The sequence below is a fragment of the Microcebus murinus genome, chromosome 14, assembly GCF_040939455.1.
Source record: "Microcebus murinus isolate Inina chromosome 14, M.murinus_Inina_mat1.0, whole genome shotgun sequence".
Classification (NCBI taxonomy): Eukaryota; Metazoa; Chordata; class Mammalia; order Primates; family Cheirogaleidae; genus Microcebus; species Microcebus murinus.
In genome coordinates this window covers 49,388,692-49,412,886 of record NC_134117.1, presented here as the reverse complement: position 1 = coordinate 49,412,886, position 24,195 = coordinate 49,388,692, and the positions used below count along the sequence as shown (strand labels likewise).

General features: G+C 35.0%; 1 protein-coding gene across 2 annotated transcripts in view; it reads left to right on the top strand.

Annotated features, from left to right (window-relative positions):
* CTNNA3 (catenin alpha 3) overlaps nucleotides 1-24,195 on the top strand; it is a 1,492,617-nt gene that overhangs the window by 1,193,566 nt on the left and 274,856 nt on the right. For both annotated transcript variants that reach the window (XM_012762717.2, XM_012762715.2), the window contains exon 13: nucleotides 2,038-2,189. In XM_012762717.2, coding sequence (XP_012618171.2) covers nucleotides 2,038-2,189 — 152 coding nt within the window. The remainder of the gene's footprint in view (nucleotides 1-2,037; nucleotides 2,190-24,195) is intronic.

Below are 24,195 nucleotides of genomic sequence, written 5' to 3'. Positions count from 1 at the left end.
ACCACATCTCTTTGTACTTGACTATGTCTTTACAGTTAATAGAGGATGTCAAAGAGGTTAGAAGTTACTTTGTCCTGTTCTTTGCAGTGATAGTTTTGATGGGTGGTTTTGCTATTCACTTCAGAACCTGGAAGAAATATGAAATTACTAGACACATTTTCTTAAGAGTTCCCTTCTCTTTGAACACTAAAAAAAATAAAGAATAACTCATTTAATGAGTTAAACATATTTGAATGTTCCTGTAAGCCTGCATAAAAATATTTTTGGAACTTTTCATATGTGAATAAAACCTAAATAACATTGAGAAAATTGGATTTTCTGAGTAGAAAATAATGTGCTTAGATTTAGATAGAATAAATTTGAGGTGTTATGAGAGACAGAATTTTGCAATTGTCAGTTGGACACACAGTTCTGCAATTCAGTAAAAATTAGAGATATATTTTGGTAGTTACATCCATAGAAATGGGAATTGTGGTTTGGTACTATTTCTCCTAGTCAAAGTGATGTGAGTTTGCTTTCTCCAGACTTTTTTTGCTCCATCTACTGAAAGTGAGACAGTGATTTGAGCAAATTTCACTATAGAGCAGGATTACCCCAAATGAGTTTCTGTTATCCCAGAAGTTACTGTAATGATATTCACATCTCCACTTTTCAAAACAGTAGTTACTAGCCACATGTTACTATTGAGCACTTGCAGTGGGGTGAGTGTGATTAAGAAACTAAGTTTTTTATTTAGTGTTAATAAATTTAATTTTTAATAGCATGTGGCTAGGTGCCACTTTTTAGTGGACAGTGTGCCTAGGAATAGACAGAAGAGAAAAGCATAGTGGATAATCCTAGCAAGTAGGGGGGTATAGATGATACATTTTAGTAGTGGAGAAAAGAGGGGACTAGATAAAATCAGTGCCTATGTATATCACCAACATTTCCTCATATCAAGAACATGGCAAATAGGATTGCAGGGGATGGTACACCACACATGCCGATAAAGATCTTATGTAGGAAAAGTATTTATCAATATTTGTATACCAATTAAAGTACTTCTATCTTCCAGTTTTGGAATCATTGCTCTAACAATTAATTTGTTTCTATCCTGAATCTTGAGATGGGACAGAGGCTTCCTCAATATAATATAGTAGAGTAATTTGCATGTAGACATTGCATTTTGGCAGTCTGTATTCAAAGCTCTGATCTGTTACGTACTAACAGAATGACTGAGAAAGATTCTTGATTTCTCTGGGTCTTAATTGTCCAAGTAACTCTTGATCCTAGGTTAATACTGAGGTTGTTTTAAGATTTAAATCACATTAATGCTTAGAAAATAGCTTGAACCTAGTGAAGAGTTAATAATCATTACTGTCATTAACCTTAAAAGTAAACTTGAAGAAATGGTTTTATTTGAGACTATTTTGAAACCTTAATTTAAAAAGACAGTCCATAGATTGGCATTACTGATAGACTCATTCCTGTACTCATTCAGTATTGTATTACTTTAGAAATAGTTTGCATATGAGAAAGCCAAAATCTTTTCGTTAACCTTTTTTGATTATAGGGAAAGCTCCTTACCAAAAGAAAATTTACAGTATTTTTATTATTTTTATAAGATAGAATTAATACTTTTACCTAAATTTTCTTTGGTTTAGCAACTCAAATTATTTCTTTTTTTAAATAGTTCCATGTTTACAATTCCAACTGTTTTTCACGCCAACTTTTTTTTGTAATTTCTTGGGGTTTATATATTGATAGGATGAGAAATGATTATATGGTTCCAGGCTTGGTAAAAATAAGAATGATGTAAAGGAGAAAGATAACCTTTTAAAACATTCCTATAAAAATGCCTTTGATTGTCTTTGATTCCTTTCACTTCTCAGAAACCCAAAATAAGTCTGCTAAAAGTTTTGTATCTATACATTTAAAAAAATAATTAAAAGTCTAATATTTGTTTTAAAAATACAGTTCTACATTGCCTGGAAACTACTATAGAAATCCAGAAATACACAGAGGACAATCTTCTCTTTTTTTATTTTATTTTGACAGTAATTCCTGAGTTTGTAACACAAGTGAATGTTGCCTTGGAAGCTTTAAGCAAGAACTCATTGAATGTGTTTGATGATAATCAATTTGTGGATATCTCAAAGAAGATCTACGATACGATTCATGATATCAGATGTTCAGTCATGATGATTCGGGTAAGATTTCTTTACATTCCATTGAATTATTTTGCAATGCTCTTCACCATCTGGAATGCCTGGAATGATTGCAAGAAATGTTTTATTTCTATGCTGTAATGTCAATGTGGAAATCCATTAAAACTCTAGAAGTTGATATGTATCCCCAAAGTCAGATCTGTCACAAACAACACTTTTACTTATGTATTTGGTGATAACTTACACAAATGAGCACATTTAACTGCCACGTGTGCGGAAAGGATAGGATTTGTGGTGTGCAGGATTTGTTGAGGTGTCTCTTGGCATGATCGCAAACCAAAGAAAAATACATACATTAATTTGCTTTCTTTTGTTGAACAAAAAGGAAAGAATCTTTCTCATCGCTGTAGTGGAATTGATAGGAAAATGTGTTAAAACAAGGTATCTCTATGGCCAAGCTCTCTCATCTTAGATCATAGAATCACAGAATGTTCTGTAAGAAATGGCACTTGGAGCTGCCAGGAACAACAAATTCATGAACTGTCCTGGTCTGGGAGTTTCTATTTGGGAAAATATATGCTACCTTCCCAGAGGCGTGTGTGTATGTGTGTACCATTTGTCATATATGCAGAGATCAGGATTGCTTTTGCTCAAATATTAATATAAAGTAGCATTTTTAAATGTTACTGAACCGTGTAAGTTCTTTGGCATATGTAAATGCATATGTAAATATATGAAGATACCTTACCTTAGGATGAATTCCCCTGGAGGCAGCCCCTGAGGTAATGATTTGTGCTATCTGTAGTCTGTTTAGGTGAAATGTGACAGAGAAAGTGAGACGGGGGGGGGGGGGGGGGGGGGGGAAGAAAACTAGTAAGGAATAACTAAAAGTCACAGAAGACAACTGAAACTTGATCCTGCTGGTGACCTCTGGGAGGTACTATAGAGTGCACCTCAGCACCTCAAAATTATCTCACCCGAGGCAAGCAAAATCAGTTTTATCCACCTGTTCATCTTTGGTTAAAGGCCACCCTCAGAGGTGTTACCTGAGTCTTAGGCTCAGGGCCAATCAAGCTCTTGCAGCTGAAGAAACAACCTCAGGGTGGCAGATGATTGCAGTAGAAGATTCAGTAGGACTGGTGAAGGTAATTTGTATGTATGAACAGAATTCAATTTTAAAGCCTCTGGACTTAACTGTTAGTAAGACTGTGATATGTAAATAGAAGAGCCAAGAATATATGATTGGTGCATCCTTAGCATCTGGTAGGCCTTTATGTCACAGTTAGCCTGCACTGAACAGTTAATAAAAATGGAGTCATTTGTGGACCTTGTAAAGAAAAAGGCCAACAGACATTAGGAAGCCTGGTAGGGCAAATGGATGCTATGTAAGAGATAATAAGAAAAAGGCTGAAAGTGTCAAGATATAGGATCTAGAACTTTGGGGCTTGGGAAAACCTGAAAGCAAACCAATTATACATATTAGAGAGAAACCCCAGGAGATATATTTGTGAGAAGCCTGCAAGAATTTGTTCATATGTGATTAGAAACTGTGACCCTGTACCGACACTGTGTCTGAACAACAAGAACCTTCACTAATTTTCTTGTTCTTGCAAAGGCTTTCATTCCTAACCTGTGTGGATTAGTGGACTAGTAATAACCCAAAACTGGGAGAGTAGGTAGATCCAGGAGAAAAACATTAACTTGAACTTTGGAAAATGAACTTTGGAAAATAGTCTTGCCAGGGTGAAACCTCTACATTTCCACTGTCCCTGGGTAGATATTGAAAATATAAACTAGTGAAATAGCATAGGGAAACCAGTGTGGAGAATGCATTTTTTCATACTAAAGCTATTTAGGGAAGAAAAAAAAAATCTTATAGCTTCTCCAAGTTAGATGTCCCACTATTTTTTAATTTCCTTGTTATCAAGATGGCTTACTTATGAAAAATCAAATTATCTTGCCATTATTTCTGCATATCAGTCACATGTAACAGTCCCCTTAGGTCAGGAAAACAATTTATTGTAATTATTAATAGCCTTTGAAAGAAGTAATTTTTCCCCACAGTCATCTCTTTTTTAAGGGAAATACTTTCATTTCTGTTAACTTTTTCTCATAGGAATAATTTAGTATCTTGTGTTCTTCACTAGTCCTTGTTTAATTTTCACAAACTTCTCAAATGAGGCTATCAAAAAACATATTCTGATTAGGGGTGGTCCAATGTCAAACAAAGTAGAAGACTTGCTCTTATATGTTCCTTTCTACTGATACAACCAAGTGTTTTTAGCTTATATTTTTCCATTTTTAAACACCATGTTTGTTAGACAGAAGATGACATCTTTTTTCTCTCTCTCTTTTTTAAATCGTGTTATTGCCTTTGTAGTCATTCTCCACTTTGATTTGACATATTTGCTCTTGGTCCTCAAGCCTAATCCTATTAAACTTTATTTGTTTCTAAATGACCCTTCATATAATTTAGCAGTTTGCTTTCCAATTTGGTTGTTGACCATACCACATTAGCATTAATTAGAAACATGAGATATCAAGTTTTAGTTCCTTCATTTAAATTATTAATAAAAATATTAAATTGGCCCTTCAACTAACTATAGTTCCTGCTAGATAGCTCCAGTTAAGGGCATTCGTGTTAAGAGCCTTTAGAATCTGATGCTTCATCCAGCTGAGAATATGTAGACGAGAACATGTATATGGTTTGAAAGAGTGTTTTTTAAATTTGGAGGTAAATATATACTTTCTTTAAACTTTATAACCCAAAAGATAAAACAGATAAAAACAGAGCTGCTGTACTTAAAACCAAGGAGAAAAGGCTGGAGGCCCATCATCTGTCCCTGTAACCCCCAGTAGCCTAGGTGGCCTAAGGGTACCTCTGTAGAACTTCTATAAGTATTCCTAGGAAGATAATCCATAAACCTCTGGACTTAACTGACAGTTGGATTATAGGAGTAAAAATAGAAATCAGGTGCAAGTAAATGAAAATCTATCCATTTTTTTTCCTTAAAATCTGCCCTTTTATCACAGAAGATAATAAAATTGATCTGGTAAAATCTTCTCTTACAAGGTCAAATTTAATGCTGACCAATACTCTGGCCTTAGAACTGCAAAGCATTTGATGCTTTCTTCAAGTTTTGTAAAAAGTGTCCACATTAAGGTAATAGGTCTATAATTATGCAAGTTCAGGGAGGACTAGGCTATGTTCTTGAAGATGTTTGTGGGTCTTATGGAATCCTATCTCATGTCCGAATTTTTTTGAGTGCTCTTCAGGGTTCTTGAAACAATAAAATACTAATTTAAGCTCAGAACTTTGTATTCTATGAATAGTTTTATAAAAATATGATTATGTCTGCATTTACTACTTATTTAGATTAATTATTATGTTATAAAGTTTTGAGATTATTTTAGAAAGTTCTAAGATAAATACTGTGACATTTAATATTGCTATCGCCATTGGATTCAGTATGTGGACAGATGAGATTGTAGAATCTCATACTTAACAGACTCATAGAATAGGGGGTATTAAATATTCTGATCTGTTTGGTGTTTAGTATCTATGTGTAAATTTTACAATTATTAAGAGTTTATATAATGGTTAAGATCAAAGTAAGAAACTAATCTCACTTAACCTAAGTTTCCTCCTATACAAGATAGAGTTGGTATTAAACCTATTTCAAAAGATTATTATGCTTACAAAATGAACTAATTGAAGTGAAATGCTTAATAAATGGTAATCTATAGCAAGAGGATTGCTACTACTACCATATAGAGTTAGTACTTACTGGCCACTGAAGCTGCTTATTATTTTTGTATATCTTGAAGAATGCTAGCTATGGAAACTATAGAAACACGCTTGTAGAGCAACATACAGCCAAGACCAAAGAGCAAATTGAAGGGCAAAGTCCTTAATAAATAAATATATTGTTTTTTAAGATATTGTTTTTATAAGATGATACCTGTTTATTAACATCCGTTTTCTAAATTATAGATTATTTAATGCAAATTGTACTTTTAAACTCGTATTAGTTTAAGCTAGAATTATAATTCTGCATATCATTCTTATTAGCGTTTTGAAACATGAAAGGAGAACTGAATCCTCAATGTTTCATCTTTTCTATTAAAAGGTCATTAACCATAAATAGAGAAAATTTATAAAAGCTAACATCATTGTATTGACTGCGACAGAATAGCATGGGTGACCAGCAGGGAGACAGTCTCACTCTATTCGTGGGGTAGAGTGAAGTGGCATTGTCATAGCTCACTGCAACCTCATACTCCTGGTCTCAAGTGATCCTCCCACCTCAGCTTCCCGGAGTGGTAAGCTTACAGGCATGAGCCACCACGCCCGGCCTAAACTTCTTATTTTTTTTATTTCCGAATTTTATACCCGTGCCTGATGCTTTATAAATAGAGTTTTGTAATTACTAGACCCTTCTCTTCTCCAAAGGCTGTAAGGAAGTTTGTACATTCTTTTGAGTATTTTGCATCATTTATTCAGCAGGTAAAATTAAATTTTAGCCTAGACTTTGATTATCATACATTTTGAAATTCAATTTTGAGGTTCACAGGATATTGAAATTCATCAACTTTATTCTTTATTTTATTTTTTTATTTTATAGTAGAGTAGTACCTCCCCATCCATGGTTTTGCTTTCTGTGGGTTCATTTACCCTCAGTCAGCAGCAGTCTGAAAGTATTAAATGGAAAATGCCAGAAATAAATAATTAATAAATTTTACATTGGATGTCCTTCTAAGTAATATGAGAAAATCTCACAACATCCTGTACTGTCCTGCCCAAATGTCCCTTTGTCCAGAGTATCCACACTGTAGACATTCCCTGCCTTTTAGTCACTCAGGAGCCATCCTGGTTATCAGATCGACTGAGGTAGCACAGTGCTTATATTCAAGTAATCCTTAGTTTACTTAATAATAACCCTGAAGTGAAAGAATATGGATGCTGGCAATTCGGACATGCCAAAGAGAAGCTGTAAAGTGCTTCCTTTAAGTGAAAAGGTGAAAGCTCTATGCTTAATAAGGAAAGGGGGAAAAAAATCATATACTGAGAATGCTCAGATCTATGGTAAGAGTGAATGTTCTGTTTGTGAAATTGTGAAAAAGGAAAAAGAAATTTGTGTTAATTTTGCTGTCACACCTAAAACTGCAAAAGTTATGGCCATAGTGGGTGATAAGTGTTTAGTTAAGATGGAAAAGGCCTCAAATGTGTGGGTGAAAGACATGAATAGAAACATACTCCAATTAGCAGCAATCAGGTTTGCTACTATCTGTATCTTTAGGCATCCACTGCAGGTGGATAAGGAGGAACTACTGTAGTACTTTTGTCTGAACATTATTGGGATTAGAAATGGGTTTTCATAAAATAAGTATTTGCTAAGTGAGTTTAAAATGCAGTGAATTAGAGTAATCATATATATCCATATAATATTATACTATATGTAATATATATTATTAACATATATATTATATGTATACAAGCCTTGGTTTGCATAGGACAATGTTGGATTATACCCCCTTTTACTCTCGAAAGTGTTCAATTTGGACGATAAATTGTTATTCTCACTCTAGTTTCTGGGTCCTGATTGTACTGCTTGACGCCTGGTGGTGCATTACCTCCACCCACTGGGCGGTGTTCCACAGTGCTTGGCACTAATGATCAGAGTTCTCTGTCAAGCCAGTTTTCCCAACCCCAGGGAACACTTTCTCTCTATAGGCCTACCTACTATCAAATGTCAGCTTCTCTTCTTTCATGCTTTGCAGATCCTTTGTTGACTGTGGAGAATCTGTTCAGACACCATCTCAAATTTATTTAACATACAAAGATTTTATAGCTTTTCATTTTTCAGTGTTAAGCAGATTCCCTAAATTAATCTCAGTTACTCTACTCTTCACTCTCCCAGGAGTCTTGACATGGACTCCCAGTTAAAACACTTTGTCTATTTTGGAATTGATATGACTCCTTTATAGTGTCAGAACCAGTTTGTAAAGAAGCCAGCTACTAGGGGGCTTCCTGAGGGATCTTAATAAAAGGCCAGTAGCAAAGTAACCTTAGGCATATATGCAAATTTAAATCAAACCTCAGTAGAAAGAACACTGTAGTAGGCTTCTTGCTGTTTCCTCCTAAAACAAAGAGCGTAAGGTAGGGAAAATCAGAACCACCTGCTGGCACTGGTCAGCAAGATCTGAAGTCTCAAGCTCTCAGCGCACTTAATGGCCTTCCTCGTGTATATCCCATTTGAAGAGACTTTTGACTAAGAGAACAGAGGTGACCAGGGTAAGAAAGAATTTTCATGGAGAAATATGTTGGTTAAGCTACAAAAGCAGTGCTAGTCAGTGATCTCAGTTACTCATGCTGAGAGAAAGACGTTAAGTCATTCTGGGAAGTGCTCTTCACCAAAGGGTCAATGCCACTGGACTGGCAGGAGGATCCCCAGTCCAAAAGGGCTTTGATGCAAACTAGTCCCGCACTCAGAGAGTTCTACACGTGCAGCTCAGCTCTTTTGGCTCAAAGTTGCTGAATATAAGGAGCCAAGCATCTCTCTTTGAAAACATCTTGAGGTGTTCAGGGGAAACGGCTAGCATTATGAACAGAAGAAATGGGAAAGATACTTCATTGTGGAATCTTAAGGAATTTTTTGTTGTTTTTGATAAGTTAACTATTAAATGACTTAATTATTAATTATTATAAATAACCTTATATTAGTAATTAAATAACTTTAGATTAAGTATTAAATCCAATACATTTTTATTATTTGGGGACAAAAACTTATTTTTGTCCTAAAAATTCTTAAGGCATACTAATCTCTTACTTTAAACAAAAAATTCAGTTGCATGCCTGCGTTTCAGAAACAGCTCTTGGAGAGAGTTGAGTAAACCTTCCAGAGAAAATAATATGAAAAATATAACTTAAAAAGTGATGACTTTGAGAAAATAGGCTTTGGAGTAGCTAAAAGAAGGCGGGAGATTGGGAATTTTTCCAGTTTCTGGAAAGTAAATGATGAAGTTTTAAAGAAAGAAATATTCTGGAATCTGATAGCAAAGGCTCTCTAAGTGAATCGAGATGCTTGAGGTCATATGCTGATAGGGAAAGCCATAGGATCTTTAGCCACCTGAATGCCAAAAGAACATTTTCTTTTACTGCAGAAGAATGAAACAGCTTAATACTTTTACACCACAGGATCCTTTAGACTTCACTGACTTCCCTTTGTTGATAGGCCAGTTATAAACGCATAAATCCCAAGAATCATTTTTTGAGTGAGTTGTTGAAGAACACATTGCACGACTCTTTTTCTGTCCCTTCAGATTCAGACACATCAGCCTGCTGGTTGTTCTTCCAATTTGCCAGACATGCTCGCACTTCTGGCATCTGTCCAGTCCATCTACTGTCCTTTCTAACTGTGACGCTTTCCTGCATGAATCCGCATAGGAGGCCTCATTGTGTCTGCTTTCATCATTGCCTTACCTGACATCCTACACAGATCCTAGATAGAGCCATATCTAAAAATAGCACCTCCCACCTCAGCCACTCTCTACCTTCTTATCCAAGTTTGTTTACATAGTGTTTGTCATGACATTGAGGTGGTATATATTTATTCATTTACTTATCTCTTGTCTTTCTCCCTACAAAGGAATGTAGGCTATATGAAAGAAAGAATTTTTAGACCTTTAAAGAAAAATCAGATGTTAGAGCATTTTACAGTTCTATAAAGTAGTTGATTTTGTTTCCACATTTGACATTTATTCAAAGTATAATAACTGGACCCCAAGGAATTGAGGACATGAAAAAGTGATGTTACTTGGTTATATTTTACGTTAGATAAATGATGGACAATGGAAACTACCTTGAGATACACTTTCACTGAGCATTCAAATTTGCTTGATGTTTTATTTAAGATAATTTTTAAAGTTCCAAGAATTTCTACTAAGTTGTTGTATTTCATGGGTACTAATGTGAAGGCACAGCACGTGCCTGTAGTTTTGCTATTTGTCTCAGTAGAAGCTTCTGTAAAGTGGTATCCATGTGGTTGTTTTAAAAGTCCTTCATTTTACCTTGTGCAGGTGACAAGTTTGCTCTTTAAAGGTGATGACAGTTGTAGAACAGCCCTGATGAGACTTCTTAATTGTATACATTAGCTGTTGTGTAGTGGAAGAAAAAAAGATCCTTAAGGATAGATTTTGTGGAGCTTCCTGAAGTGTATTCTATGCACATTATCCTCCATAATCAGTCCCTTGGTGTTAGAAGCTCTAAAAAGTCACAAAATTATCTATAAATTTAATGATTAAAATGTGTTTAATACCATCTTATATTGCAGTGTTTGGAAAGAAATCAGAAATTTAATTAAAGTCATAAAATATAGAAAGATACCATAACAAAAATTATTTGTAACCTTAAAAAATGGCTGTAAAACACATTTTAACCATTTTGTAGTGGTCTGTATATAAAAAAAATAAATTAAAATAAAAAATATTTTTATATTTTTTATATTATCACTAAAATTAATAGTTTGGGAATAAATTCAGGATACCTGAATTTATTTATAAACAGGATACTTGTTTACCAAAAATTTATATTGACAATACATTTACAGATGGCTGACCTTTTCCAGTGGATTTTGCTGATTTAACTCTTGGAGTACAACCTTATTTTAGGTTTGCTTCTCAGTGCTCCAACTTCAAAAAATTCCCTTTCTTCAGAATATATTTGTGACCCTCAGTAAATCATGTACTCTCTCTCTCTTTTTTTTTTATTTCAGCATATTATAGGGGTACAAATGTCTAGGTTATATATCTTGCCTTTACTCTTTTAACTTTAGATTTGCATTTGTAAAATGGGGGTAACAAAGGTACCTGCATATTAATGGTAGATCATAGTTTAAAAGGGATAATACATGCAAAGAATTTATCAAAGTTTCCAGCACATTGTAAGTGCTCAGTGAATGTTAGTATTTGTATCAATCAGGATAACAAATGCTGCTTGTTGTAAGTTAACCCAGTGATGGTTTATTTATCATCTTTACATCGGTCTGATGCCAGCCTGTTTTCCTGGATAGGTCTCTAACAGGTAATGACTCTGTGATTCAGGATCCTCCAGTATTTTAATACCACCATCTGTATAAGGTGGTCTCCATTGTCACTGCAGAAAGAGAAGAGAGGGTAGGTGATTGAATGGAAAGTTTAGTAGCTAGTCCTCAATGTGGCATCCTTCCCTCTATAGCCCATTGGCTAAAATCCAGTCAAATGGATCCAAATGAACTGCAAAGAAACTGGTAAGTGCCCTCTTCCTTTGTGCCTAAGGAGAAGAAATGGGATTGATGAACATGTAATCACTCCTTGTCATACTCTTTGTTCCAGTTATTATTGCTGTGCAACAAATTACCCTAAACTTGGTGGCATAAAACAACCATCAATTTATCATGTTCACAGAGTCTATGGGTCAGGAATTCAGAAAGGGCACAGCCTTTTTCTCACACATGTCTGATGTCTGAGCTGAGGACTAGAAGACTAAGGAAGGCTATATTTAACCTCTCACAGGGCTTGGTCTTCTCACAGCATGGCAGCCTCCGGATAGTTGGGCTTTTTGCATGACATTTCAGCAGTGCGAGATAAGTGTTACGGTTAACAAAGCACACAGTACACTGCCTTTTCTAACCTAACCTTGGAAATAACATGGTGTCACTTTTGTCGTAATCTGTTTGTTACCAGCAAGTCAAAAGCCTACTGAATTCAAGGGGAGGAGACATGGACCCCACCTTTCAATGGAAAGAGTATAAAGGTCAAAAGGAGCGTGTGGGATGGAAGATAATATTATGCACATCTTTGGAAAATACAATACATCCCAATTTTATTATCATATTCTTATTATCATTGTTATCATCATTATTAACAATAATAATTATTTTTAGGCCGGGTGCAGTGGCTCACGCCTGTAATCCTAGCACTCTGGGAGGCAGAGGCGGGCGGATTGCTTGAGGTCAGGAGTTCGAAACCAGCCTAAGCAAGAGCGAGACCCCGTCTCTACTATAAATAGAAAGAAATTAATTAGCCAACTAATATATATAGAAAAAATTAGCCGGGCATGGTGGCACATGCCTATGGTCCCAGCTACTCAGGAGGCTGAGGCAGCAGGATTGCTTAAGCCCAGGAGTTTGAGGTTGCTGTGAGCTAGGCTGATGCCAGGGCACTTACTCTAGCCTGGGCAACAAAGTGAGACTCTGTCTCAAAAAAAAATAATAATAATTATTATTATTTTTACTGAATTATTTTGTGACAATAAATCAATATAAACAGCTTCTGCTTTTTAAGTAGTAAAATAAACCAATGGAAGGAGTCTTAAACAATTGCAAGCAATCATTTGTTTAATGACAAAGATTTGAGGGATCTGATTAATCAAATATTTTAATTAATAGAATATTAAATTACCATATTTTAATGCCTTCTATAAATTTATTCATTGCTTATGTATGTTACTAAGCTATACAAAATCATTTTGATATCCTCCTTTAAAAATGTATTTGAAATAGTAATAACTAGGAAGTATAAAATGGAGTAAAAGTTTTGAAAAGGGTATGTAGAGTATGCGATTATCATGAACCTAGGAATCATGGAATGAAGAAGAGATCACATTAAGGAATAATTTTGTATGCCGTACAATATACAGTCAGCCATTTGAAATGTTTGAATACCTTCTATCTTTCAAGCATAGTGCTAGGTTTTAAGAATATAAACATTACTGAATCATGATCCTTACTCTCAAGTATCTGGCAATCTTGTGAAGAGATACATCAGCAAATGACAGGAATATATTGTGATAAATAATATAATGGAAGCACATAGAATCAATTTTGAAAATATATAAGTTTTAAATTCTGCCATGGAAAAAATTATACAAAGATGTAGCCAGTTGGTGACATTTGAATTGGGCTTTGATGAATAAGTAGGAGTTGTGTAGTTGGAATTATGGTTTAGGAAATTTGCAAAGATATAGAGGTAAAGGCATAATTAGAGACCTTCAGTTAGGGCAGGGTGCTTGAACCCAAGTGAACAGGTTGAAGAAGAGTAGATAGGTAGGCAGAGTTCAGATTTTTAAGATTCCTTATGTCATATCAAAGAGACATGACCTTGCTAAATGGTAAGAGGAACAGAATTACTAGAATTCATATAGAGTATTCAAAATTCATCCTGTATAGTTGAGATGGGGGCATATTTCTCCCCCTTCCCCTCTATAATCACCCCCTTAAGATGCTTAATATTTTAAAATTGAGGTTCTTTTAGCAAGGGAGAAATAATGATTGGGTAGACAACAAAAATCCCTTGCAATATATTTATTATTAAAGGAAGATGGGAATTTTAGTCAAATGCTAATTACACTGTTTATGCCTCACTAAATATATTGTTCAAGTGTGACTTTCAGGGATTACTTTTCCTTAGGATAGGGAACCTCTCCAATAGGGAGTTGCAAAGCGTGATAAAGATAATGATATTAATAACGATAATGATGATAATAGTAATAGAAAGAGTGAGGCTTGTATTTGGAACAAGCATTTTTGTATTTGAAATGAGCTGAAGCCAAGCATATGCCAAAAATAGTTCTAACTGCTTAACTGTCTCTGAGGAGATTTAGAAAATCAGACTAGCAGTCAGGCATGTTCACCACTAGAGCAGCCAAGGTGAAGGGATTGAAGTGCTGTCTCGCCAGCTTCAGGGACTCATTGAGTCTGTTCCAGAGTATAACATGTCACTGATTACACAGGATTTTGGTGTTAAATTGACGGAAGAAATTGCTAATCAAAATGCAAGTGGGAGATGTAAATGCAAAAAACACATGAACTCACTAGTTAATGCACAGAGAATCATTTTCTTCTTCAGATGCCTTGTTTATTAAATCTGAAGCTTACATGTAATCTTCAAAAGAACCACATCAGTCAGAGAAGGTTGAAAGCCAGTGTGTTATGCTGTGATGAACATTGGATTAGAAATCAGAAGACCTTGATTCTGGTCTCAGCCACACTCCATAGAAATTGTGAAGCCCTCGTTTTATCCCTTTGACATACTAAACTTTGTTACATGGTGCCCTAATACATAAGGGGGAGATAATCACACTTGCTTGCTTATATCACATATTTTAGGGGGTTCTCCCTCCCTCCTTTCCTCCCCCTTTCCCTCCCTCCCTCCCTCCCTCCCTCCCTCCCTCCCTCCCTCCCTTCCTTCCTTCCTTCCTTCCTTCCTTCCTTCCTTCCTTCCTTCCTTCCTTCCTTCCTTCCTTCCTTCCTTCCTTCTTTTTCTTCCTTTCTTTTTTCTTTCTCATTTATTCATTCATTGAATTGTCTTTTTACTCATTTATTTTGATAAGTTTTTATTGAGTACTTACTGTGTGCCAATAAATCAAATACTTAGCCATATGGAGATAGATAAGACATCCACTTTCATGGAGTTTATAACCTTGTGGAGAGAGACAGAGAGTAAGTAATTAAAGAAAGATACGGGCAAGATAGTTATGAGTGATGTGAAGAAAGTAGAATGATACAATGGAGAGAAAATTGGCAGAAGAAATAAAAGCACTTTAAGTATAGTAGTGGTCTAAGAAAAGCCTCTCTGAGGAGATCAAATTTCAGTTAGTTAATAAGAATAAGAAGGAGTCAGCTATTTTAAGACAGGAGAAAAATGTCCAGATAGAATAATTACAAAGATGATAAGACTGGGGAAATGTTTGTTACACATAAAGAACAGGAAGGAGGCACTGTTTCTAAAACTTAGTGAATTGAGGAGGGGAGTGATATGTGTTTAGAGTGGTAGACAGAGGATAGGTTATTTGGCCTTGTCGGACATGTTAAGCAGTTTGGATTTTGTTCCAGAGCATTGATTGAAGTATTTTAAACAGGTGAGTGGAATGAACCCATTCGCATTTTAAGAAGTGCCCTCTTGATTTTGTTGGATGTTGATCTTCCAAAAGACCTCCAAACAATGTGTTAATCAAACAGAACTAAAAAAACTAAGACTTAGTATAGTAAAGGAGAATACTTCCTTAACAAAGTTTTAGTAGTGTCTCAAAAATGGGGAAATTAGAGAAGGTGATTTATAGCATTGTAAAGCCTGTGCTAAGTGATTTCAAAGTGTATCTTGCAAGAGCGAAAATTGCTTGGGATTTGGTGATATAATAAATTTGGGTGAACAAAATGAATTGAAGGTTTTGAAGTGAACCTTGATGAGCTTATTTGTCTTGATAACTGATCAGTTTATCTGTTTCAATTTTCTTTTCCAGAAGCAGATATTTTCTGGAAAACACAGCTAAGTATTTTTTTTTTCTTGTTCTTAGTATTGTTAATACAGGAACAAGGAAGTTTATTCAGTCCCATTATTCTTTAACATGGGGACAAGAATTATGTGGTTTTCACTTCTCGCTGGTCCATGGCAAATGTTTTGTTGGAGATGGAGGGTGGGTAAGAATTGATGTGGATATATCAGATCTGAGTCTGTGTAGTTTTCCAGGCAATAGATAATCTTGACATCAACTAGAGCTGTACTGTCCTATACAGTAGTTATATATGGCTATTGAGCACTTGAAATTTGGCTAGTATGAAATGCCATGTGCCATGTAAATGTAAAATACACAACAAATTTTGAGGACCTAGTAAGAAAAAATAACATATCTCACCAATATACTTCTTAAATTTGTACATGTCAAATTGATGTCAATAAATATGGTAACCAAATATATATGAGGGGGACTTCACTTCAACAAGGTTGTTGAAAAATGGAATTAAAAGATAAAAATAAAAAATATATAAAAATTTTATTCCTCAACATAAGGTCCATCAAGTTCAAGACACTTTTGTAAGTGATGATACCAGCCATTTGGTCCATATCTAAAGAACTGAATGTCCTATTAACCAGGTCAATAAGGTCTTTTTTACACTATTAACTGAAGAAAAATAGGTGCCCATTAAAGAATCTTTTTTTTTTTTTTTTTTTAATTTTGGGAAACAAGCAGAAGTCGGAAGGTGCCAAATCAGGACTGTAAGGTAGATACCTAATGATTTATCACCAAAACTCTTGCAAAATTGCCCGTTTGATGAGAGGAATAAGCAGAAGCATTGTTGTGGTGGAGAAAGACTCTCTGGTGAAGCTTTCTCAGGCATCTTTCTGCTAAAGCTTTGACTAACTTTCTCAAAACACTCTCATAATAAGCAGAATATTATCATTCACTGGCCTTCCACAAAATTTTGCTCCACAAGCAAAATGCCTTGAGCATCTCCAAACAACTGTTGTCATTCCCTTTGTTCTTGACTGGTATACTTTTGCTTTGATTAGACCACTTCTATCTCTTGATAGCCATTGCTTTGATTGTGCTTTGACCTCAGGATTGTACTGGTAAAGCCATGTTTCATCTCCTGTTATAATTTTTCAAAGAAATGCTTCAGGATCTGGATTCCACTTGTTTAAAATTTCCATTGAAGGCTTGTTCTAGTCTGCAGCAGATCTGGGCACAATGGTTTTAGTACCCATCAAATGGAGAGTTTGCTTAACTTAAGTTTTTCAGTCAGAATTGTGTAAGCTGAACCAATTGAGATATCTATGATGACTATTGTTTTGCTGTTAATCGTAAGTCCATTTCAATTAGGGCATGAATAAGATGAATTTTTTCCTCAAAAATTCATATGAATGGTCTGTTGCTATGGGCTTCATCTTTAACATCCTTTAGCCCTTTCTTAAAACAAGTCATCTATTTGTAAACTGCTGATTTGTTTGAGAAATTGTTCCTATAAACTTTTTGTAAAGCATCAGTGATTTTAGCATTCTTCCACCCAAGCTTCACCTTAAATTTGATGTTTATTCTTCCCTAAATTTTGGCAGAATTCATGTTGCTCTGTTGAGGGCTCTTTTCAAATTAATGCCTTCTTCTTGATAGTGCCTTAAACTACATCCTCTTCAGACATGTTATCACAAATTATTCTGAATTTATTTTGCTGTAAAAAAGTTAGACATCCATGCATAGTTTTTCAAAATTCTTCTATGAACTTTTTGAAATTTCTTATAATACCAATTTGACATTATTTTTTAAATATGATTACTTCCAAATTTAAAATTACATATATCAATGCATTATATTTACATTGAACAGACTGGACTAGAAAATTGATAGAAAAGGTGGATGGATTTGAAACTTATTTTGGAGATAAAATTGACTGAATTTCCTGGTAATGAATATGGAATTGAATAAAATGGAGAATCAAATGTGGCTCTTAGTTTTCTTGTTTGGGGCCATTATATGGGTGTGAATGTAACATAATGAGCTAAGGGAGACTTTGAGAAATCATTTTGGGGTAGAAGTTTGATTCCATTTTAGTAGCCTTATTAGACATTAAGTTTTGTTTATTTTATAGTTACTTGAGTCACTGAATATATGATTTTAAAACTTAAAGCATAAATTCGGCCTATGATAGGAATTTATTTTTCCTTAAAATGTAAGCATATGTATACAGGGTATATTAGAGAAGAAAATATGACATAGGAACAAACATATTTACAATTCAGTTGAGGAGGAGGCGTTCACAAAAGAGATTGACAAGAAGTAACTGGAAAGATAGAAAAGCAATACAGTTCTGTCTCAGAAACCAAGGCAAGAATATTTCAATTGTACACAGTATTACTCAGAGGACTGATAAGAAGAAAATGTGTTCTTTGCATTTGGGGACTTGGATGATCAAATAGGTAATATATGTTTAGATATGCAGTGCATTCGTCTCAGGGTTTCCTGGAATTGATGACTAAGGCTGTAGCTGACAAAAAAAGCTATATACCCTAATTATAGATTGAGAAAACTACCCACCCATGGGGACCAGCATACACTTCCACAGGGCTTAGATATTACTAAAGAATTTGAGACAGGGAGAGAAAAGGGATAAGGTTTGTTTGAAATGTGTAGACTTTAGAAAGAGAGGTTAAACTGTTCTCTCCTTTCCCTTTGGATTATTTCAGAATGTGCAAACTCTTTGTTGTCCTCACATTATAATGGAAGAAAACGAAACATACTCTGACACCCCAACAATGACTGAACCCACACTCTGTAAAGCAAACTATACTTTAAGTAGGCATAAAATAATACAAGTGTAAATGTTACAAATGGTGCTTTGGTAAGAACTTCTAGTTGTTAATGTTCTTAGAGTGTTTTGAATCTAGACCAGTCTTTTTTGCTTTTCTTATGGTTTTTGCTTTTGAAACATGCTGTTTGCTTGGAAGGTCTCTTATTTCTTGGGTCCTTTTGAATATCTTCAGAGTCATTAGTCCTTGTGCACATTATGAAATAATTTTCTTTAGCAGTATTTATCTATTGATTTCTTTGGAAAGATTTTATTTGCTCTAATATGCTCTGCAAAATGTTGCCCCCTATTTTACTCTGTTAACCCCAGTGATGACTTTTGCCTAACTCTCATTTCTCTAATGCAGACTTAGTTCTCTCTGTGTTTCCTCTTCCGACTCTGTTTATTATTAATATCATAATTAGTTTTATCACAGATTCACTTCCTGCTTGGCTCAGAGGTGAAAACAGATTAACCCACTGACTACACTGAGATTTCCTATGTAATACTAATGAGTATCCCTCCACCTAAACCCTTTTCTTTGTTCATAACTTTATGTTCAATATATAGTAGACTACAAAGCCATTTTGCAAGAAAAAAAAATATTTAAATAAAAATAAATATTTGTCGATGAAAATATTTAAAATAGTATTCTTATTATAAAAATAATACATCCATGAAACAAGTTAAATAACATAGTATAGTTTATAGAAAAAAATATTAAGCCCTATGACTCCTACCCTTCTAGCCCAGTTTTTTTTCCAGGGCTAATTGATTTTGCTTTTTACTTTCCTTCTTTTTTTTTTTTTTTGGAGATAAAATCTTGCTCTGTCACCTAGCCTGGAGTGCAGTGGCACAATCATAGCTCACTGTAACCTCAAACTCCGGGCTCGAGTGATCCTCCCTACTCAGCCTCCCAAATAGCTAGTACTATAGTTGCTTGCCACCATGCCTGGTTGTTTTTTTATTTTTCATAGAGACAGGTCTGTGTTTCCCAGGCTGTTCTCAAACTCCTGGCCTCAAGTAATTCTTCTGCCTTGGCCTCCCAAAGTGCTGGAATTACAGGTATGAACTACCACACCTGGCCAACTTTTTAGTAATTTTGTATGTATCCTTTCAGATCATTTTGTACATAAATCCTAACACATATATTTATTTGTGTATGTATATCTTTTGTTTTGGGTTTTTTTTTTTTCTTTTTGCAAATATAACCATTCTATGTTCATTGTTATGAAGCTTGGTTTGGTTTTTATAATTTTATAATAATTCATGCATTGGTTCTCTTAGTTACAACCCAAAATAAAAGCTAATATGGACCCACACTACCTGCTGGCAACACATCTCATTCTTATAATCTTTGCCTATGGATGGATAAAGCATGAAAGAAAAGATGGGTGAAGATAGAAGCAACACACCAGGAGAAATAGAAATAAGTAGTCATTTGAGGCCTTTGGTTGCAAAATATGGAAAGCCAACATAATGTCATTAATGGAACACTGTGTCATTGTCAAAGTTGAATCATAAAACCATGAGATAATAAAGCTGAATTGAGTGAAAAATCACATAGCTCAACACTCTTAGAGGGCTTTGAGGTCTTTAGAGGTGAAGTGAGTTACCTAAGTCCATATCGCTAATTAGTGTCAATGTCAGGATTAGAATTCAGGTCTCCTGACTCCAAATTAAGTGTACTTTTACTGTTAGCACAACCATAGAGTCACACTAACAAAAGACAAGCAAAGCGCATGATATTAAGTAAATGCAATTATAATACAATGTGTTTAATACGACGTATAATATCAATAAGTGCCATTTTAAAACTATCACTCGAAGAACTGTATTTTACATTATTGTCTAAGAACAGGAATACAGTATGACTGGAGAAGGGAATAAGTAGCTTGGAGGGAAGGTCAGATTAGTTTCTCTGTAAGAGAAGATGAGGTAGGAAGATCAAGTGAAATAATTTAAATGTACTGAATTTGCTTAAGATGGAAAGCAAAGAGAAAGTGCCCTTCAGTTTAAAATAAAATTCCCAACAGAAACTGAGAAGATCAAGTAAGGTAAAAGTTATGCCCTTGAGCTGTTGATAATGAAATCTAGCCTGAGGGAAGGAAATTTTTTTGAGAGATCGCTACCTGACAGGAACTTTATATACATACTCTCATTTCACCCTTACAGCAACCCTTAAGGAAGGGATTTAGAAAACCATTTTATTGATAGGAAAGGAAACAAATAAAACTACTCTCCCAAAGTCACTCTGATAGACAAGGGTTCAACAGGGTTATGACTTAAGTACTTCTCTTTGGCTCCAAAGCCTGTCTTCATTATGTTACACATACTGCCTTTATTAATCACGGAGGTGAATATAAGCATATCTATGTTAGATTTAGAGTTCCTGGGTATGGAAGTGTGGGAAATTAATTTTAGTATTTCTAAGCCATCCCTAAAACCTTGAAAACAATTCAATTGAATTATAAAGAATGTAAGATTAAGGGGGGAAGAAAAGTTGGTTTGTTAGACATTGCATATTCTTTTACAGGGTTCTAAGCATAAACTTCCTTTCATTTATCTGTTCTGTTTTCTCCTGCTTAAACTCTGTTTGCAGCTTGAAGAAATTTTAGTAGATAAAGACAGGAAATAATAGACAAGGAAAGAGTCAAGATTAAAACACTGCTTCTAGTTAAGTTTTCTACTTGTAGTCAATTCTTTCATTTGCATACTCTGATGTTATAGGTTGGCTCTGACCTGGGGTCAACATGAGATAGAAATAGACTCTAACACAGATCTTATCTCTTTTGCCACAATCCTGCTAATATTTGACACAAATATGGAGGTGCTTTGCAGTCAGATAGGCCTCATCTGGTTATGCTACTTTTTAGTTTGAATTAATATCCCTTACAGCAATAGTTTTAAAGCTAAAGCTGTTCATTTGAAAGAGCAGAGCTTTTAGAGGGTGAAAAAGGATAGATTTTTGAAATCCAAAAGCCCAATTTTGAAGCATGGATATAAAATATATCCATAAAAATACCTCAAAGAGAAGCTAGAAGAGGAACTGGATCCCTCCTTCCTCCAGGGAGGGTATTTAGTATTGTCTGTCTTGGATGTCATAGTAACAAAGGCCATCTCCGGGAACAGGCCTGCCTAGATCATATGGAGAAAGCAGAGAAGGCATCTGAGGCTCTGCAGAGCACTTCTAGTGGCCAACGCCAAAGAGCTCACTGGGAAAGCAGGACCAACACCTGCAGGACACCTATGCTATTTGAGTGATAATTTGTCACCTATGCTGAAAATCTTTTTCTTCTTCTTGCAACTATAAGAGATCGTTGCCCACATATTCCCTGGATTATGACAAAAGGAATCCTCTGATGTCTCTAGATTTTGCTCCTCCCTGTTAGAACCACTATAAAGCTAAGCCTGTTTTTAGCTATTCAGGACACTTAATAACCTCCTCCCATTCAAAAAACAAACAAATAAGAAAACAAGTAAAACCACACAGATATTCTGAGCATCCCCAAAATGCAAAACAATTTTGAAAGAAAAATTCACGGCCCCTGTACCATGGTAGCCACAAGGTAAGCATTTTGAGGTGTCTGCCCCCAGCTGAGTGAGAGCAGTGGTGAACTCTACCACCATCTCAGTAAGATGTCCTCCAGCAGGATGCTGTATGGCCTCTGAGTCCTCATTGGCTATTTAACGTCTATGTTTATAATTAGACAGTGTAGGTACATGGAACTAGACCTATCCCAGAGGGATTCCAATGGTCACACAGATGTTTGTGATATAGTCAAGCTTAATTAGAACAAATGAGCAAAGCTCACAAAATATCAATGTGGGTTAGGAAAAATCAGGGAGGGTGACAAAACAAAGAAGAGGCCTGTAGAAACCTTTTGAAGAGATACATTGTCTTTCTGCCTTTTTGGCCATTACACAGAGTATTAATTTCCATTTGCACTTAGTAGTACTAACAGGGGTGTTAACATGGTTGATCAATGTTGTTCCAATAGCTGATGATGGATTACTCCTGTCAAGACAAGCCAGTTAGAAATTTCTACATCAGGTGACAAATAACAAAGGGGAAAATATAATATAAACTTGAATCCAGATAATAATCTAGATCGATAGAAGACATATTGCTCTTTAGATGTTAGATAAAACGTGTTCTAAATTGAGTAGAAATGATGGTAAAAAGAACGTCATTCTATGTGCAGTCCACTAACCACCCTCCCTCACTCCCTTAAACTGAGACTTTAGGCAAATCATGTAAACTCTTTGTATTTTCATCTAGAAAATACATGCCTTTGTGTTTCCCAGAAAGTTGTTCTCAGATTAAAGAGAGATAATGGATAAAGAAACAGTCCAAACCAAAAACATAAATTTAAGGGAATATTAATATTCACCTGATCTCTGCAGCCAGAGTCTTGACCATCATCCTCTGAAGGTCCCTATTCAAATTATTCACCAAATACTTCCACCTCTGGGCACTCAATCATTTTGTCATTCTGCTGAGCCCTCTCCCCTTTCTCCATAATAATTTTTATTCATGCTTGGTTATCTGTTTGGATATCACTTCCTTCTAGAAAGATTTTTTTCAACCCACTTATAAATTATGTATTCTTTCTTTTTCTTTTTAAATTATGTACTCTTTCTGTATACTCACATAGCACCTCATACTTGCCAATCATAGCATTGATTACAATGTTTATCATATTTTCTGCTAGAATTTAAACTCCAGCGAAAACCAAGACTATGACTTCAAAACTCTTTTCTCCACTATGGCATCATAAGACCTGGCACAAAACAGATACTTAGTAACTAGTTTTTGACTGAATAAATGAATGAATATCTTTTTCTGAAATTAAAAATTAGAAAGGGATATCATGATAAAAATGACAATTAAAAGTAATTATTTTCATTAAAATTAAAATATTTTAATATTTGCTATCCTGGGGAAAGGAGCTTTAAAATATGTTCCTATGGAAAGTAATATGGAGATACCTCAAAGAGCTGAAACTACCATTTGCTCCAGTAATCTCATTACTGAGCATCTACCCAAAGGAAAAAAGACATTCTATAAAAAAAGAGATCTGTACTATAATGTTATAGCAGCACTATTCACAATTGCCAAGATGTGGAACAACCCAAGTGCCCATACATAAACGATGGATTAATAAAATATTATACATGTATACCATGGAGTTCTACTCAGCCACAAAAAAACAATGGTGATCTAGCACCTCCTGTGTTATCCTGGATAGAGATAGAGCCTACTTTACTAAGTGAAGTATCATAAGAATAGAAAAACAAGCACCACATGTACTAACCATCAAATTAGTATTAACTGATGAACACTTAAGTGCACATATAGTAATGCATTCATCAGATGTCAGGCAGATGAGAGGTGGAAGGAGGCAGTGGGTATATTCACACCTAATGGGTGCAGGGTGCACCATCTCAGGGACGGACATGCTTGAAGCTCTGACTTGGGTGGAACAAAGGCAACATATGTACCTAAACATTTGTACCCCCGTAATATGCTGTAATTAAAAAAAATGGAAAGAAAGAAATATGTTCCTAGTTAAGAGGTTGAACTTGATACTTTAACAATCATATATATAAAGGGGCAATATAATAATATGTATTGATTTTTATTTTCATAAACATTACATTTTTCTCAAAGTTCCCCTTAACATATATAAAGCTTACTATATGTTACAAAGAGATGCCTCTGTGGGATGAAAGTGATGCTTTTCATATTTCATAGACTAATGAAATATGACTAATTAATAGACTAAGCTAGCATAATGGTTAAGAGAAGAATCTCTAGATCAAATTGCTTGAAGTTTAAATCCTGGTTCCACAATTTAATAGTTATGTTGTATTAGGTAAGTTGCTTAACCTCTCTGTAAATGTTTCCTCATTTGCAAAATGAGGATGATAAAACCTCCACTGAGGAT